This window comes from Indicator indicator, chromosome 1, assembly GCF_027791375.1.
Source record: "Indicator indicator isolate 239-I01 chromosome 1, UM_Iind_1.1, whole genome shotgun sequence".
Lineage (NCBI taxonomy): Eukaryota > Metazoa > Chordata > Aves > Piciformes > Indicatoridae > Indicator > Indicator indicator.
The window spans coordinates 81,195,389-81,212,338 of NC_072010.1; the positions used below are offsets into that span (position 1 = coordinate 81,195,389).

Below are 16,950 nucleotides of genomic sequence, written 5' to 3' on the forward strand. Positions count from 1 at the left end.
GGTGACCCAGCGGCCAAGTTCACATAAGATGAGATGTCTTTTCAGAATTAGCTTTGTCCCAAAGGATCCCATTGATCTTTTAAGAAGAGATCCAGTTGCTTTTGAATATCTCTATGTACAGGTAAGTGGAAGCATGGCCATTGTCAGTGTGAAGGAGAATAAAAAGGTAGTTGCACTCAGTGTATATATAGATTTATATCTTCACGCAGAAAAGGATGGCTGCAGTAAGTCCTGGGTTTTATTTCTGCTGTGTAAAGACAATACGTTTAGGGAATGTGCAAATTTTCCTCATCCACATCCCCTTCCTTCATAAGTCTCTCCAAACAGTAGTGCTTTGATAGCTTTCCAAAATATATTTGGCTTTAGAAAAGAGTGAAGCTGAAGTAATTCCTAATATTTATTTCTGGTACTGTAATGTCAGACAGAAATAATGTGTGAGAAGGAACTTCCAGTAAAATGGGTGAGAAAACTGATGTACCAGCAATGTAGTTCTCCTGGGTGTCTCACCAGGTAGAATCCTGCTGTCATAAGTCCAGATATCCTCTTGGCAGTCTTTGTGAAAGGGGATTACTGTTCTCCCCAGGAAGACTGGAGAGAACATAGATCAAAATGCCTTCTGCTCTCTGGCAGAAGTACTTGTGTTCTTCAGAAGTGCCCCTGTCCTGCTGAACATCAGACACCTCTGAAAGCAACATACTACCTTCAGTGTGGTCCTGCTTTGGAGTTTAGGGTTACCCTTCGCACAATGTGTATATATACATATAAAATTACTTTTTTTTTTTTTAAGACTATAAATCGTTTTTAGTGCAAGATTTTTGAACTTGATGCTCCCTCTACTGGTTCTTTGGCAGAGCTGTAACGACGTGGTTCAGGAAAGATTTGGACCAGAACTGAAATATGACATTGCCCTGCGGCTGGCTGCATTACAAATGTATATTGCAACTGTGACCACCAAGCAAACTCAGAAAATCTCTCTCAAATACATAGAGTAAGTCGAGAATGCAGTGTGTGCTTTAGAAGGGAAGCATTAATAGTAACTCGTAAATTCCTTAAGGTTGTTTCTTTAATACGCCTATGTGTGTGCACCAATTTTAGGTTCATTCTTTTTTACTGAAATTTATTCAAGTGTGTTAAATAGAGACTTTTTGGTCCATTTACCTTTTGGTCATCTGTTTAGACCTGTGAAATAGCCTATAAATGTAAATAAGATTAACATGTTTGCTTTCAGTTATTTAATGGTCAACTCTTAAGTTCATATGGTCTTAAGGTTTGAGTAGAAATGTAAATGATCTCTCGATTCAGAAGACTGCAGGGTCTTAGGCTCCATTTGTAAGATTTCCTAAATACACATTGTAACCCAGCAGGCACCTATTTTGTGTTGGAAAATATGCATATGTATCTACGAATAAAAATTTCCAAAATGCAGCTGTGTGTACATCTGTTTGGAGTTTAAAAAAAAAATACAAACCCCATTTTTGTGGTTGCACATTGGAAATGTCACTGTTGCATGCTCAATCTTGCAGAGTTTGTCAGCCTTACTGAAAATCATGTTGTATTGTGTCCTATTAATGAATCAGCAGAAATAATTACTGACAAGTGAAAAGTCATTCTTTCATCAAAATGGATGCTTCAAGGAAAAAGGAAATTCAGTAAAATATGGGGGGACTGGTTGTTTCTGAGGAAAAAAAATCCATAAAATATAAGTGGCAAAGACAACAGCTATCTGGTTTGCGTGTTCTAAAAAAAAAACCTAGAAAAGAAACTTAAATTTGGCATTATGTTATTAAGTCTACTGCAATTTTAATTCTATAATGGTACTTACCTGTGTAATTAAGTGGTGTTTGAAAAATACAGCATTGAGTTTAAAAATAAAAATTTTAGATTTATTTTCCAAATGGCACAGGGGAAGAGAGATTATATAACATTTTAAAGCATCCTTTTTTAAGTAATACATAGTTTGAATACAGAAAATAACATGTTATTGAAAAACTCTGGACTTGTTCAACTCTCCTGTTTTCAGGTGTTCATTCACTTGGCATCATTGTCACCAATGTTTAGATAAATAATCATCACAGGTATGTGAAATTAAATATATGCCTTTTATTGCAGAAAAGAATGGGGATTAGAGACTTTTCTTCCATCTGCTGTGCTGCAAAGCATGAAAGAAAAGAACATAAAGAAAGCACTTTCACACCTTGTCAAAGCAAATCAAAACCTAGTTCCTCCGGGTAAAAAGGTATTGCATTTGCATCTTAATGAAATATACATTTTAAAGAATAGAAAGGGTGGCTTGCATGGGAAACATTAAAATTAATCCTTTGGAGAAACACCTAGCCATTATATTTTCAGAGATTTAACTTTTGGTGCTCGGTACAACATAGCCAAGAACAATTTTAAATAATTAATTATACCCCAACTAAACTATCTCCTTATCTTGAGAATGCCAGAAAACTGGTCATTAATACTTCATGTGAGTTAAAGATTTTTTCTTTTTTTTTAATTCATTTAGTACTTCCTATTAATAGCAGACTTGTTGGGAAAGTTACTGTTCTCTGATGCTTTCATCTGAAGCAGGTTATCCTACGGGCCGGACACAAATGCTGTTTTTCATGATTGTTTTCCATTATGCTGTAGATAGAGATATTTTGCTGGCCAAGACTGAACTGGATAGATGTTGGTTCTTACAGTAAATGACCCTTCTTGCTGTTGTAAAATCTTTTCTTAGCACTAAACTTTCACTTCATCTGGGAAAAAACATGTAGAAGACAGTGTTGCTGAGAAATACATGCAGCTGAGGCTGGCTTTAGACACCATAATGAGGTTTCTTTATGCATGTCATCTATTCTCTCTTTGTAGTCAATGGAGAGAAATAGTGCTTATGGATAGCGAATCATCCCATCCCACATTAGGAACCCAAAATAGGTCAGATGACTTGTGTCCTAGAAATGCCTGTTTCTCCCCACGGACTATAAAAAGAACCTGAGTGACTAGTTGAAACACAAAATGATCTGCATCCTGCTTCACAACACTTTGTTTCTGAACAGAAAAAAAAAAAAAACACACACACTGGTGCCTGAGCTAAGGTTCATTGTGGTCAGGAGAAATTCTGCTTAGAGGCTTCAGATCAAATCATGACTGTGAATGTAGCTGTATGCGTTTTGGTTTGTGATGCTCAGAGAGAAAAGGCCACCTTTTTGACAAGACAAGCCTGCTGCTGCACATCTCCTAAACTGCTGAAGCTAAAGCTAAATAATGCCAATTGATTATTGTTTGTCCTGGAAGTGTAAATTTTAGGGTTTTTTTGGAAACCACTGCTGTGTGGGCCTTGCAGGTGATGACAGTAGCATGACAGTATCAGTTCTTGGTGGAAGAGAGGTTGCAACAGTCCCTTCCTGCAGCAAGCAGGCTTCATTGGTTTTGCTTCATTCTTTTCAATTTGAGCTTTGGACATACGTTGTGTGCCCACCTGCTATTTTATCAGGTAGATCTCAGAAACAAAGCATCTGAACTCATTGTCACCTTTTATCTTTTTTTGGAGTCTTCTCTCCCTTTGCATGAAGGGAAGCCTGCCCTTGTCAGAAGTCTCCTGTCTTTAACAACCCCTGTGTGTTTCTCCACCAACTGAACCCCCAGTGAAGGGAAGAGGAAAACATTAACTAGTTGCTGTGCTCCAAATCAATTTCCTCTTTGGTGTCTAAAAAACCTTTATTATAGAGGCTCTTAAATTGCTGTTCAAGATCAAAAAAGTTTTTAAATTAGAAATCTCATGGCTGAACTGAGAATAACAAATGTTAAGAGTTTGTTTTATCTTATCGTTTAAGAGTCCAGATATAAGGATTCACACCAGGGAGGTATAAGCTTTGGGTCCAGACTGTTAAGGTGAAATGAACTGTTTCTTGTTGCCATTCAGCTTTGTAAAATATTTCCAAGTTGTTTCTTTTTAAGTAGTTAATTTAAGTTCAGAGGAGAAAAAAAGGAGATAAATTATGACCTGGGCATGATATAATCATATGTATTGATGTACTGTATTTAGCTTTCAGATTTGTTCCCTACTAAATATAATAGAAGAGATTTGTTTTAAAAAATAGGAAATGTAGTAATGGAGTGGAATAACACACCATATGCCACAAGTACCTAGCAAAATGTAATACACATAGCTGACAAAAGCACTTTGTTCTCTTTCTCTGTATAGGTACATAAATGTTTAAGGACTGATGGTGATTATGAATGGAAAGCTGCTATCTAGCCTTGAAATCCCCCAACGAACAGATGTTTAATCTGAATAGTTTAACATTTGGCTTTCACAGGAGCAGTTACGATGTTCTGGCAGCGCTCTGATGCACCCATACACAAGTCCTCACTGCGTTTTAACTTAACAAGCAAGGTGTTGAATGAAACTGCTTCTCCGTAGCTGAAACTCAAGTATCTAACGATTTAGTTTCAGGCTCTGAAAAGTTTTCATTGCATTGTGTTCTCCTTAGACTACACAGATACATTTTCTTTCTGAATTGGAAAATGTATTGATTTCCACCACTGCCTCTTAACCCCTCTTTCTTCTTGCCCAGCTATCTGCTCTGCAAGCCAAGGTGCATTATCTGAAGTTCCTCAGTGACCTACGATTATACGGAGGGCGTGTTTTCAAGGCAACCCTAGTGGTAATATTTCTCTCTATTCTCTTGATTTATTATTTTTTTAAATCCACATGCCTTTTTGCAAAAGCTGGACCATACAATTTTCTTTAGGTTCTACACTTCAAAAATAATTGTTAATTGAACCATTGTAATTTTTATATATTAAAAAATAGCATTCCTGTTAAAATTGGAATTTTACTGGAGATTTGGATATAGGTAGCAACTTTTTGGCAAAAAGCACCATCTGAAGAACTATAGAATACTAAAATTATCAGTCTGGAAAACTCTTAATGGCAAAGATTCTCTTTTGAAAAATCCATCCATCTGTTTATCTATCCAAGTATGCATCTGAAAAGTAGTGTATAGTCAGTATCCAGCAGCAGATTCCTTTGCTTTTTGATTTTAATTATGAATCAAGTATGTTCTTACATCTTCTTAGAGAGATGCACAATCATTTTTAATGTAGAAATGCCATGCAAACGTAGCTCCATCAAAATTAAAAAGAATGACAATTTCTGACACTATCCTAGTACCTATCATGGTTTTTTTTTTTTTCACTTTTGCTTTCTTTTCTTCTTCTGCTAAAGCAGGGAGAAAAGCGTTCGGAAGTGACTCTGTTAGTAGGGCCCCGGTATGGAATCAGCCATGTGATAAACACCAAAACAAACTTGGTGGCTCTCCTGGCAGACTTCAGCCATGTGAACAGGATTGAGATGTTTACAGAAGATGAAAGCAATGTTAGAGTTGAGCTGCACGTCTTAGATGTAAAAGTAAGTTTGTTGATGAAGATATTCATAATAATATCTTTAAATAGTGGTTTTGGTTTTATTTAATATTTGATCAAGCTCTACTGTTCTGAACATCTTGATGTCAATTCTATTCTGAGGGTGCATTATTATCTCTTTTTTGGCCTATGGTGTACTAGACTGGGGCTTTGCAGCACTTGTATTCTGTTTTGACTTTTGTCTGACCCCAAGAAACTTGCTTTCTTGTTGTCTTCCTTGACTGAGAAGAGGTGATGATGAAATTTGCCTGTTTTGCAGCTCCTTGGTGGACTAGAAGCTCTTTCTAGTGTAACAGACAATATTATTACCATTAGAGAAAATCACCAGCTACATCAGACCAGTATCCCCTGTAATCCATTGTTTTATCCACAAAGGTCACTGCTGCTAACTCCACAGTGCTTAACAAATAAACTGTAAAAATCCAAGGTTTTCTTTTTTTGCCTTTACAATTCCAATTCAGTGCTTGACCCTATATAATATATTCACAGATGCTCTTTGTCTCCCTATAGTCATTTAATTTCCCTTAAATCCCACTCAACACTAACACTTTGTATCTGTGGCATCTGGTGCCAGTGACTGGAGTTCTGTGTATTATATTGTCCTGGTTCTTCTTGGTGTGGTATCTGATGGCTTTGAAGTGAAAGGCTTCATGCATTGCCTAAAGCATTCATCAGAGTTTGAAGGAATAGTTCTCATTATACCTGAAACTTAAATATTCTGTTAAAATAAATGGAGTCTAACAATTCTCTCTTGCTTGCACACACACACAACAACAACAAAAAAAACCCAACATATACACAAGGAATTTTTTACTGAGCTTTTGCTTTGAATGCTTTAGGTTTATTCACCTGGGACTATTTCTTATATTTGAGTTAATGAAAAAAAAAATTCTGTAAATTAATCTTGATGCTCTTTGAGAGCGGCTTAAGAGAAATATACAGGGTGGTGAACACAGCATCTCTTCCACCTAACTTGACAATGATAACATCCGAGGATCTCAAGTACATTTACCTGCATTACTGTGCTAAACTCATAGCCCTTTTGTGAGAAAGCTGTTACACCTTTTGACAGGTGGAGAAAGTAATGTGGAAATTTCATCCTTCCCATCTCCTTGTATGAAAAAAGCATCACTCTATGCTATAGTATTATATATTACCATGCTATTATATTGTTTTATGTTACAATATTGCAAATCATGTATGCCCCTGTCTCCTTACATTTCAACACATGCCATCTTAAACCCAGAGAGACTAGCCTAACATTAAAATTACAAAACTGGGAGCCTCTGGATGGAATTTGACAAAAGTTTCCCTCTCTGTGAGGCAGAAGTAAGGGTTGTCACTGTGTCCTGTCACTGTGGAAGAGATGCAGGCACACAGAGGTAGGTAATGACATCTGATGTTTTCATCTTTTGACTCACCCTCAAGTAGCAGATTCATATATCCAGATTCTTAATAGGCAAATATATGTCATGTATGTCAACATTTTCTTAATGGACAAATGAATAAAAAGGTTAGATTTTTATTTTCTTTTTGGTTCTTCTTAATGTCTTCTCAAGCATGTATCATTTGTCAGAAGCAGGCAATAAAAGTTTAGCTGTCACAGGAATGTTCAGCAGATTACCAGTAGTCCACAGCACTGTTTTCAGCAATCTGAGATTTGTGGAGATCATACATTTCTGTCAATCACTGCAGAAAATTGGAGATGACATAGCATTTCAAATTTCAAATTTTATTTTTTAGTAGTCACTCGAAAGATCAGAGATTAATTAGCCCATTGTAGGTTTAATGACTTATAGTTCACTTTCATAGCTATAAGAGAATGCTTTCAAAGAAGCATGTGTTGAATTAGAGCTCCAACTATGGCACAAAACACTTAAAATAAAAGGCATCAGTTTTTCCATATTGCTGTAACCTGTTGATACAACACTCAGGGCACCTGCAATATTTTGGCCTAAAGTGCTGCAACATAGATATTTAGAACAATTTCAGACCTACTGTGTGTTTGGTAGTAAGCTATGATAATCAGTCATGTTTTGGCCACAGCCTCTGTCACAATTGGTTGTCTTTTCACTTGTAAGGGGTTGAGTAATTTGGAGAACCATGCTTGTGTGTTCTTCCTGGAACCAATGATGCAGGTCCTTGCATCTGTCTTGTGACTGTGGGCTCTGTGTGCTAAATTATGATAAAGTGTCAGAAACATCCACATAGCTACAAGTCACTACAAATTATAAGTGATAAGATGGTCTGTCTATGGTAATTTTCTCTCCAGGTATCCTGGTAAGGTCCTCATTTTTATTTCCTCCTTAGTTGTCATAGAAGCTAGCTACCTTAAAATAAACTGGAGAAAACCAGCTTTGGGTGTTGAAAGCCACAGAGGCATGAACGAAAGTTTTAGGCAATGTAATGTATATATCATGGCAAAAGAAAAGGGAATTAAAGAAAGTAGGTTTCACATGGGATCCTTATGGTTGATTCTCACTAGCCTGGCAGCCATAGTTTTTCAAAGCACTGAGGTCTCTCATTTTTGTTACATCTGACTGTTGGGGTTTCTTTTAATGCTTTGAGTTTGTTTTCTTTGCTGATCTCCCTTCTGAGATCTTTTACCATTCTTTTTGTCTCTGTTTATCTGCTTATTTTTTCATTACTTGTCTCTTCATTGATGCCAGGCCACAAACACTGAACTCTTTTAAGTCATCACGGCAATATTTGCTGTGCTGATGTGTAATGATAGCTTTAATCTCGCTATTGTATTTTCTGAACCTGAACTTTCCCTGTCTGCTTCCCTTATCTTGTTTCTTTACACAAACTTAGAGCACCTCAGTTTCTGGGAAGCTGCAGATTTCCATACTACTGCAAGACTCCAGTGCCTAATGTGCCAGGTTCTTAGCCCTTGGCAGTTTCAGAGTGACAGAAAACAGTGCTTTGGAGAGAATATATCTGTGTAAGAAAAAGATGAAGCAAAGTCTTAAAATGGTTAGCTCTTAAAATGTCCAGTGGTCTTCTCCCTTTCTGCAACTCCATTTTTTTTATATGTGTTCAATACTATTTGATATTAGAAGTGAGGAGAAAGTTCTTGTGTATGTTTTTCAGTGTGGCGTTTGTGATGTAATTCCTTTCACTTCCATGTAGTAGTATTGTCTGTAAACAGATTGAGGAGGACCAACTTTAACCAAGACTTGGCTGTATTCTTCTTAGCCTATTACTCTGCTGATGGAGTCATCAGATGCAATGAATCTTGCTTGCCTAACAGCTGGATACTATAGACTGCTGGTTGACTCAAGGCGCTCAATATTTAACATGGCCAACAAGAAGAGCACCGGGAGCCGAGAAACAGGTATTCATTGCCGGGGGAGGTTTAGGCTGGAGGCGAGGAGAAAGTTCTTCACAGAGAGAGTGGTTGGCCATTGGAATGGGCTGCCCAGGGAGGTGGTGGAGTCACCATCCCTGGAGGTGTTCAAGAGGGGATTGGACGTGGCACTTGGTGCCATGGTTTAGATAGTCATGAGGTGTAGGGTGACAGGTTGGACTCGATGATCTTTGAGGTCTCTTCCAACCTTCTTGATTCTATGATTCTATGATTCGATGATTGCACGGTGTGTTAACGATGGTCTGATGCAGAAAGCAGAAGCTAACTTGAACCAGTGCACCTCCAGACAATTACAGGGCTGTGCCAAATGAGATCTGATTCCTGGCTCAGACCTAGCACCACAGCAGGTCAATTCATCTGTATAATGTTGTAATATTCAGCCTGTTATAGCATCTTGAAGGTAAAATAAACCAGGTGATTAATTTCTTTCATACTATAATGAAACATATGCATGCTCCCTATGAGTGCTATAATTTTATGTTTTATATTTATGTATTTTATAATTTATGTGTATTTTTATCTTTTGTAAGAATACATATGATATTGGAGAAACCAGCTGGGGATTTTGGTTTGTGTTACTACTCCTGGAACAGCATTTGTATCTAGCTGAGGTTTAATTATGTTCTAAAGCACAAAACAACCAGTTAAGCTTTAGGTCATTAAATCAACAGATACTTAACTTTGAGCAGAGGAGAGTTTGAAAGTGCTCTTCTGAATGGTTTGATGGCTCAGCTGTTCTATTCATAGTGTTTATTGCTCAGCATTATCGTGTTATTGTTTAAAAATTACTTGGCTTTGCTTTTTGATTTCACAATGTTAATTTTATTTCATCATGCTACAGGAACTGACAACAGAGGGAAGCATAATCTCCTTGCTTCTGAGTGGAACTGTTTATCAAAAACTACCACTTTCCTGGCCGAAGGAGATCAGGAAACTCAAATGTCCTTTGCTGATCCAAAGCAGAAGACTGTAGATGTTTCTGAAAGTCTGTTATGTCAAAAGGAGCACAGACATCTGTATATAGAAAATACTTACAATCCAGGTGGATTTGATCAACATCTGGCCAAGCAAAGTGACACCACTGATGCAGAAGAAAGCAGAAATTTTAATCAGCCTTCACTGCTGTCACTCTCAGGTTTGGACTCTAGCAAGAAAGCACAGGATTCCCCCAGGGGAGCAAAAGTTTCCTTTATTTTTGGCGATCACAACTTGGATGGTATCAATCCCCAGACTCTTGGCTATGAAAGGCTTTTGGATGAAAGTCCAGAAATGCTAGAAAAACAGAGAGCCATTTTTATTAGTAATGCCAATGACATTAAAGGCCTGGAGTTGTCACCAGATGCTGAAAGCATTCAATTTGCTACAAATTCTGTTTACGCGACTATAAGTGATGGGAAAATATTTGGAGCTGCGGAAGGGATAGAAGAGCCTTTGCTGCATGATATTTGTTATGCAGAAAACACAGATGATGCTGAAGATGAAGATGAAGTAAGCTGTGAAGAAGACATTATGGTAGGAGAAATCAATAGGCCTACTCTTCTCAGCCTTTCTGGTTCTAGTGATGACATTATTGATTTGACTTCACTTCCACCTCCAGAAGGTGATGATAATGAAGATGATTTCCTATTGCATACCTTAAACATGGCCATTGCTGCTCCCCCACCTGGCTTCAGGGACAGTTCAGATGAGGAAGACTCTCAGAATCAAGCAACGCAGCCTAGAGACAACAAGGAGCAAGCCAGTAATCTAGGCAATGATGACATTCCAGTGTCGCTTATCGATGCTGTCCCTACTAATACAGAGGGGAAGTGTGAGAAGGGGCTAGATGATGCTGTAGTCTCTACACTTCAAGCACTAGAAGCTTTGGCTGCTTCAGAGGAACAGCAGACGAATGACAATTCAGGTTCTTTCACCATAGTTACATTTATTCATTGAAAATCATTCCATCTCATCCATTTAGCTTTGGAAATACTCCATTTCATGAGGGCTGGGTTGTTTGGTTTTTTTTTTTGGTTTTCCTAAGTTTTTTGCCATCATTTTGCATACACCATATTCCATATTATTTAATGGAACTACCATTATGTTATTAAACTACCTGTCTTGGGAACTGTGCAATAAAGTCAAAGTATTCTTACAAAGCATATTTTTGTCTCTAACACACCCCCTCTGCTTGTCACTTAGCCAGGTGCTTCAGGTACTGTCATTTAATTGACTCTTATTTTTTGTGGCTTGCAGGTGTAGCTATCCTGCGAGCATATAGCCCTGAGTCATCTTCAGATTCTGGCAATGAAACAAATTCCTCTGAAATGACTGAAAGCTCTGAACTAGCCGCAGCACAGAAACAGTCGGAAAACACTGCACGTATGTTTCTGACCACAAGTGAAGGCTATCAACCCCTTGTGGAAGAGCAGACTGAATTTCCTATTGCTAAGAATCAGGCTGGAGGGCCAAGCATGAAGCCCTCACAGCCTTTGCCTGGTCGTCAGGCTGCAGACCTGCAGTCAAAAGTTGTGCCTTCAAAGCAGATTCTTCATTCAGATAACATGGAAATGGAGCCAGAGACCATGGAAACAAAATCTGTCACTGATTATTTTAGCAAATTGCACATGGGATCCTTGGTATATTCTTGCACTAGTAAAAGGAAAAATAAGATGGCAGACAGTGAAGTAAAAGCATCCTCTGATGGCAGTGCTACTGTGAAAAAGCAACAGGGAACTAAAAAAGCAGAGACTGATGAAGATCTAAAAGCTAAATTTGGAACTCTTTCAGCAAGAGACAGTCAACGCCTAAGCACTTTTAATGTGGAGAGAACTGCCTTTCGCCAAAGATGGTACGCTGCTGATGATGGGGCAGCAGATAAGCCAAGACCAGAAACAGTGAATGGGAAGGCTTTCCCAAGAGTTCCTGTCCTTGGTAAAACAGAAAATGAGTGTAAGGATGAAGTGGATCCTGAGGTGGATCAGGGCGATACCTCAGGGCTTAGCCAAGGTGAAAACTTCCTGTCAGATATGACTCCTGTGTCTTCAGGCAAAGACCTAAACGATGTAGAAGATACTGATTTATCTGCAGATGACCATCCTTCAAAACTTCCAGAAGCTGAGCAGAGCGTGGCTAGACTTTGTGAATATCACCTGGCTAAGCGTATGTCATCCCTGCAAAGTGAAGGCCATTTCTCACTGCAAAGCTCTCAGTGCTCTTCAGTGGATGCGGGATGCAGCACAGGCAGTAGCACATGTGCTACCCCTGTGGAATCTCCTCTTTGTACCTCTGATGTTAAGCACATTATCTCTGACCCATCAATGAAGGGCATTGCCTATATTCCAGCAGATGAGCGAGCTACAGTTCTTCCAAACCATGGAACAACATACAAGGATGTGCACCAGCAGCCGGAAGCTGTGTGCCACAGGATGACGGTGCCTGTCGTGCATTCAGCAGTTAATGCTGAGCCACTCTTCGGCACTTTGAGGGAAGGATGTCATCGGATCCCCAAGATTAAAGAAACTACAGGTACAGCAGTAATAAAGCGTTTCTTATGTTTGGTTTGTAAAACTGTGTGTTAGTGTTGAGGACTGGGGGAGATGTTTGCATTATCCTTACCTGAAACTACATCCTCAAGCTGCAGCAGGCAGCAGGATTAGACCTTCAGCGTATCTCTTCATTTTACTTGTACGTGTTGAGCTATTCTTATGAGCTGCTTTGCAAAGAATTTTTTTTTTTTTTTTTTTTAGAAAATCTTCTCATTACAGTTAAAAATATTTGAGGGGATACAATTTTTAGAGAGGCCTCACTTTCAGTCTTTGCAAGCCTTTCCAAAACCCATAGTCAAGTTCCAGGATACTTGTTAGATTATAAAATGACTGCACAAGGTACATTAATGTTGGAGAGAAAAACCTGTGATTCATTTATTATGCATTTTATATGCTATTCTAGCAGATTGTCAAAAGCATGCCAGTATGAATAAAATGCTCTAAATGTGAGAAAATGTTGCTACCTTATTAAGCATGTATTTACTTCACCATCTTGACAGTAGGTGTTTCCTTAAAGAATAATTTACATGTGGAACTATTACCACATTTTTAAGTTCCCATTTAAAGAGATTTTATGAAGTTACTGTTGTGAAAAAAATGTAGTTTTTCAGAGAAGGCCCTGAAAATTCTTTCATTTGGTTTCGGTCTTCCTGGGTTGCAACCCACATGTGGCGGTAGTGTGTGAATGCCTGAAAATCTCAAAGTGGAACAGATTAGGAGCTGGAATGAGAAATGTTAATTCTCTGCTAAAATCCCACATATAATCAAACCAAAATTACTCTGAATGTACCTTTCCATACACTCTCAGGTGGAGTTAAAGAAGGTATTTTAATGTGAAAAAAGAATGGGAAACATGCAATCCATATATTGGGGGAGGTTTATGATGTTTTACAGATGATTTTTATTCCTATTTTTAAATAAGTCTGCTGCAGCAGATCGAACAATTAACTAATCATAGGTTATAGTTTGTTGATAGATTTTAAGAGGTATCTTGGTGAGATATAAAACACATCAGGAACTAGCAATGCTTTCCTTTGTGAAATATTTTGAGGAATGAAGACCACTGAGAAATACCAGGAATCCATTTGTCCTGACTCTTAAAGATACTTAAAAGTTCAGCTTCTGAATATTACCAGAGTGATACTTAATTATTCTGTCTGCTTTTCTACTACCCCTAGTGTAGCTTTCACAGAGCCTGAAAAGGGAAGACAAGGAGGCATTCCTACAGCTTTTCCTAGACAGCCTCTAGCTGACTCCATCATGCTATCATCCATGCTATCAGAATCAAAGGTGCCAAGTCAAAATCAAGACTCTCGTGACATTCCCAAAGTAAATCAGGCTTGTGGGGCAACAGTTAGTTTATGGCCATGTGACATGATAGGAGGAAGCCTCAGGATGCCGCACAACAGGAAAGTGCTGAGACGCAGCAGCAGTATCATTGGAGGATCTGCAGGCATTGAGATGCTGTTTGAAAAGAAGGCAGCCGCAGCCAGCTTGAAATGCCTGGACAACACCCGAAGAGATGAATCTAAACCGGAGAGAAGGGTGGAACTCCCCCTGGGCAAAAAGCTGTCAAAAAGTTATTCACAGAGTTCTGTGCATGTCAGCACTGATAGAAAAGACAGTAAGAGGTGTTCAGGCACGGGTGCCAGTCAGAATGACTCCAAGCAGTGTCGAGCTTTGCCTTTGCGGAAGCTGGACACCAGCACTTGGAGGTGTCGTGGTCCCTTTAGCTATTGTTTCTTAGGCAGAGGAAATGATGACAATGATGACGAAGAAGACCAAGAGAGCCATCAGGTCTCATGTCTCTTCGAACCACAGATCCTGTGTGAGCTCACAGAACCAGTTGGTCAGTCATTTTCCAGTGAAAATGAGCAGAAAGTCTTGGAGTCCCTGCAGGCTGCTGAGCCCCCGCAAGATGAAGCGGTTAACACGCAGGAGATGAACAGTGCTGACACGCAGGGTGGTAAAATTGATGTGAATCTCAACGACGTGGCCTTCGATGCACGAATCACACGAATAAACGAGATGAAAGACAAGACGTATGCCATGCCTGATGGGTTTATTGCAGCACAAAAGGATGCCAATGAGCTACTCTCACTGGTCCGAGCAAGTGTGGGCAAGAGAGAAGATTTACATCCAGAAACATATGACCTTACACTTTCTAAGTACAAACAACTATTATCTATGGAATCTAGACAGTTGGGAAGTGCCTGCAGGAAAATGGCCATGGCTGATAAAAGCCCTGAGGAAATGCTTTTAGCTATGACTTCCAGCTTTCAAGTACTCTGTTGCTTAACAGAAGCCTGCATGCGTTTAGTTAAAGTCATGAACTCTGAAACACAGCAGCAGGAAATTATAGCTAAGATAGACGAGGTTGTAATAAACTATATTTGTCTTCTGAAGGCTGCAGAAGCAGTGTCAGGCAAGACCTCCAGTGATCCTAGCATTAAACTCTTGGCTCGACATTCGACTACCATGGCCGCTATTGTAAGCACACTAACACGTTCTCTTAAAATGCTTTTAAACAAATAAAATACAAAAGTCACTTCATAATCTACCTTTGCAAAGCCATACATAAAAAAACTTTTATTTACTGTATGTGTATGAACTAATGTAACAAACTCAGCTTTCTCTGTATATTTTGTTATTTTGTATAAAATAGGTACAAGGTTTAAAAAAAAAAAAAAAAAAGGTTAAAATACTGAACACTGACAAAAGTAGTGACCAGATCTGTCCTTCTGTTTATACAAAAACAAAAGCCAAAAAAACCCTCTCCCCACAACCAGAAAAAGAAAAAAAAAACATAAAAAAATAATAATTCCCATATAGGAGCAAATTGATGTTTGGCTATTTTTCACATAGTCAAATTTATGGTTGTATGAAGTGAACTTTTAAAGCCTGTTATGTCAGTGAAGTTGTTTTCTGTTTCATCCAAGTTTTCACTTGGAGAATGCTCCATGTTTAGAAATGAGAAATAAAATCATAATGTAAATAACACAATATTTAATGTTTTAAAATTATAATTTTTAAGCATTGAAAATAGAAAAAAGACATTTAAAATCCAAGAGACTATTATAACTTACTAGAGAATATATATATATATATATAAAATAAATGACTCTTTTGTTCATATGGCCTGAATTATCTGATTCTTCTTTTCTAGGAATTTCTGTATTTAAAAAAAAAAAATAAAAAAGGTATTGAAAATACCACCTTCAGAGCAGAGGGTATCCGATGTATTGGAATTAGTGTTGGCATTTCAAATACTGAAGGTATCTGTGGAAGACTGAGGACACAGAAACCAGAGTGGTGGTGTTATTCTTACTGAAATGAAAGGATGATGCTATGCTGGTCAGACTAAAATGTATAGGGCAGGTCTGCGCATTCCTTGCACTGGTAAAGGAGACAGAGGACCGTCAGGGAATTCCTGTGCTGTTTACTGATTCATCATATATCTATGGTGCATCTGAACAACATGAACTACATCTATTTTGTTAAATATTTTATACATCATATTTTATGATTCTCAATGTTTAACTGTAAATAAGTTAGAAATAAAATGAAGTTTTCAGAATACAATAAATATCTCTGAAATATTTCCAGCTAGAGACAGTTCTTTGCTGACTGATGAAAAAGGAAATCTGTGAATAATGTCTCCCATCTGAAGCTTTCTGGAAAACATTTTGTAGTCTTGTATTTGAGAGACAGCCAAGGCTGAAAGCTCTCGCTTTCACCTGGCGAATAGGCTATCACAAGTGCATCTGTTAAACTTTTCAGTCACCATGGAGCAGCAGCCCTTGCTGAAAGTGCAGAATGCCATTCTCCAAACTGATGTAGGTAATTTTTATCCCTTTCTCATGAGGTCACATGCAAAGAGTATAATCACTGTTTTGAAAACCTACCCATTCACTGGAAGTACATGGAAGGTTTCCTGTGCTGAACTAGAAAGACTAAACCAGCAAAATTAACTTTTTGCCAAGGACATATTTTCTTGCACAGGATGATGCACTTCACTATGAAACAAGATGGGCTTTTTCCTCCAGCAGAGAAGCGTCTTCAGAGACACAGTGTCAGAAGCTTAATCTGTTGTCCGTAGGAGAAAAATCTCATTTCCAAGACTAATTCACTTAGCACGTGGATCTACTCTTGAGGGCAGCTCAGAGGTAGGCTGCAGGCTGAATTATGTTGGTGGTGAGTGGCAACAGGCTGTCCCCATGCACTGCTCACACTCACCCCAGAGGGTGTGTGCTGCTCTTTTGCTGCAAAAATACCACTGAAATTCTCCCTGTGTTTTTTGAGTATTTTATACTGGGGCAAAAACAAGATGAAATGTTATACTGATAGGTATTCCTTGACAGCATTGTGGGGTCATGTAAAAACGGCAGTGATTTGGAAATTCTACATTTCAAGGTTAGGATTGTCACAAATAAGCATCAACATAGTTCATAGGCAAGTGGCACTTTCAGGGTTGCTACTCCAGTCTTCTCCAATCTGTCCCATTTCATAAGTGGATCTAACTTTGTTTGAAAGGTTGTCCTTACTGTTTAAGAATTTTCCTGTTTGTAAACGTGCTCGTTTTACTCCCTGATGCGAACTGTGGTAATTTTTTTTATTTTTTTTTTAAGGTTTAACTAG

At 38.4% G+C, this 16,950-nt stretch overlaps 1 protein-coding gene across 1 annotated transcript in view; it reads left to right on the forward strand.

Annotated features, from left to right (window-relative positions):
* The window catches only part of FRMPD4 (FERM and PDZ domain containing 4), a 121,623-nt gene extending 106,776 nt beyond the window's left edge, over positions 1–14,847 (forward strand). Inside the window, 9 exon segments of the mRNA XM_054383200.1 lie at positions 2–121; positions 852–988; positions 2,110–2,236; positions 4,566–4,655; positions 5,219–5,401; positions 8,614–8,752; positions 9,627–10,688; positions 11,021–12,292; positions 13,496–14,847. Coding sequence (XP_054239175.1) covers positions 2–121; positions 852–988; positions 2,110–2,236; positions 4,566–4,655; positions 5,219–5,401; positions 8,614–8,752; positions 9,627–10,688; positions 11,021–12,292; positions 13,496–14,847 — 4,482 coding nt within the window.
* The last annotated feature ends 2,103 nt before the right edge of the window (positions 14,848–16,950 follow it).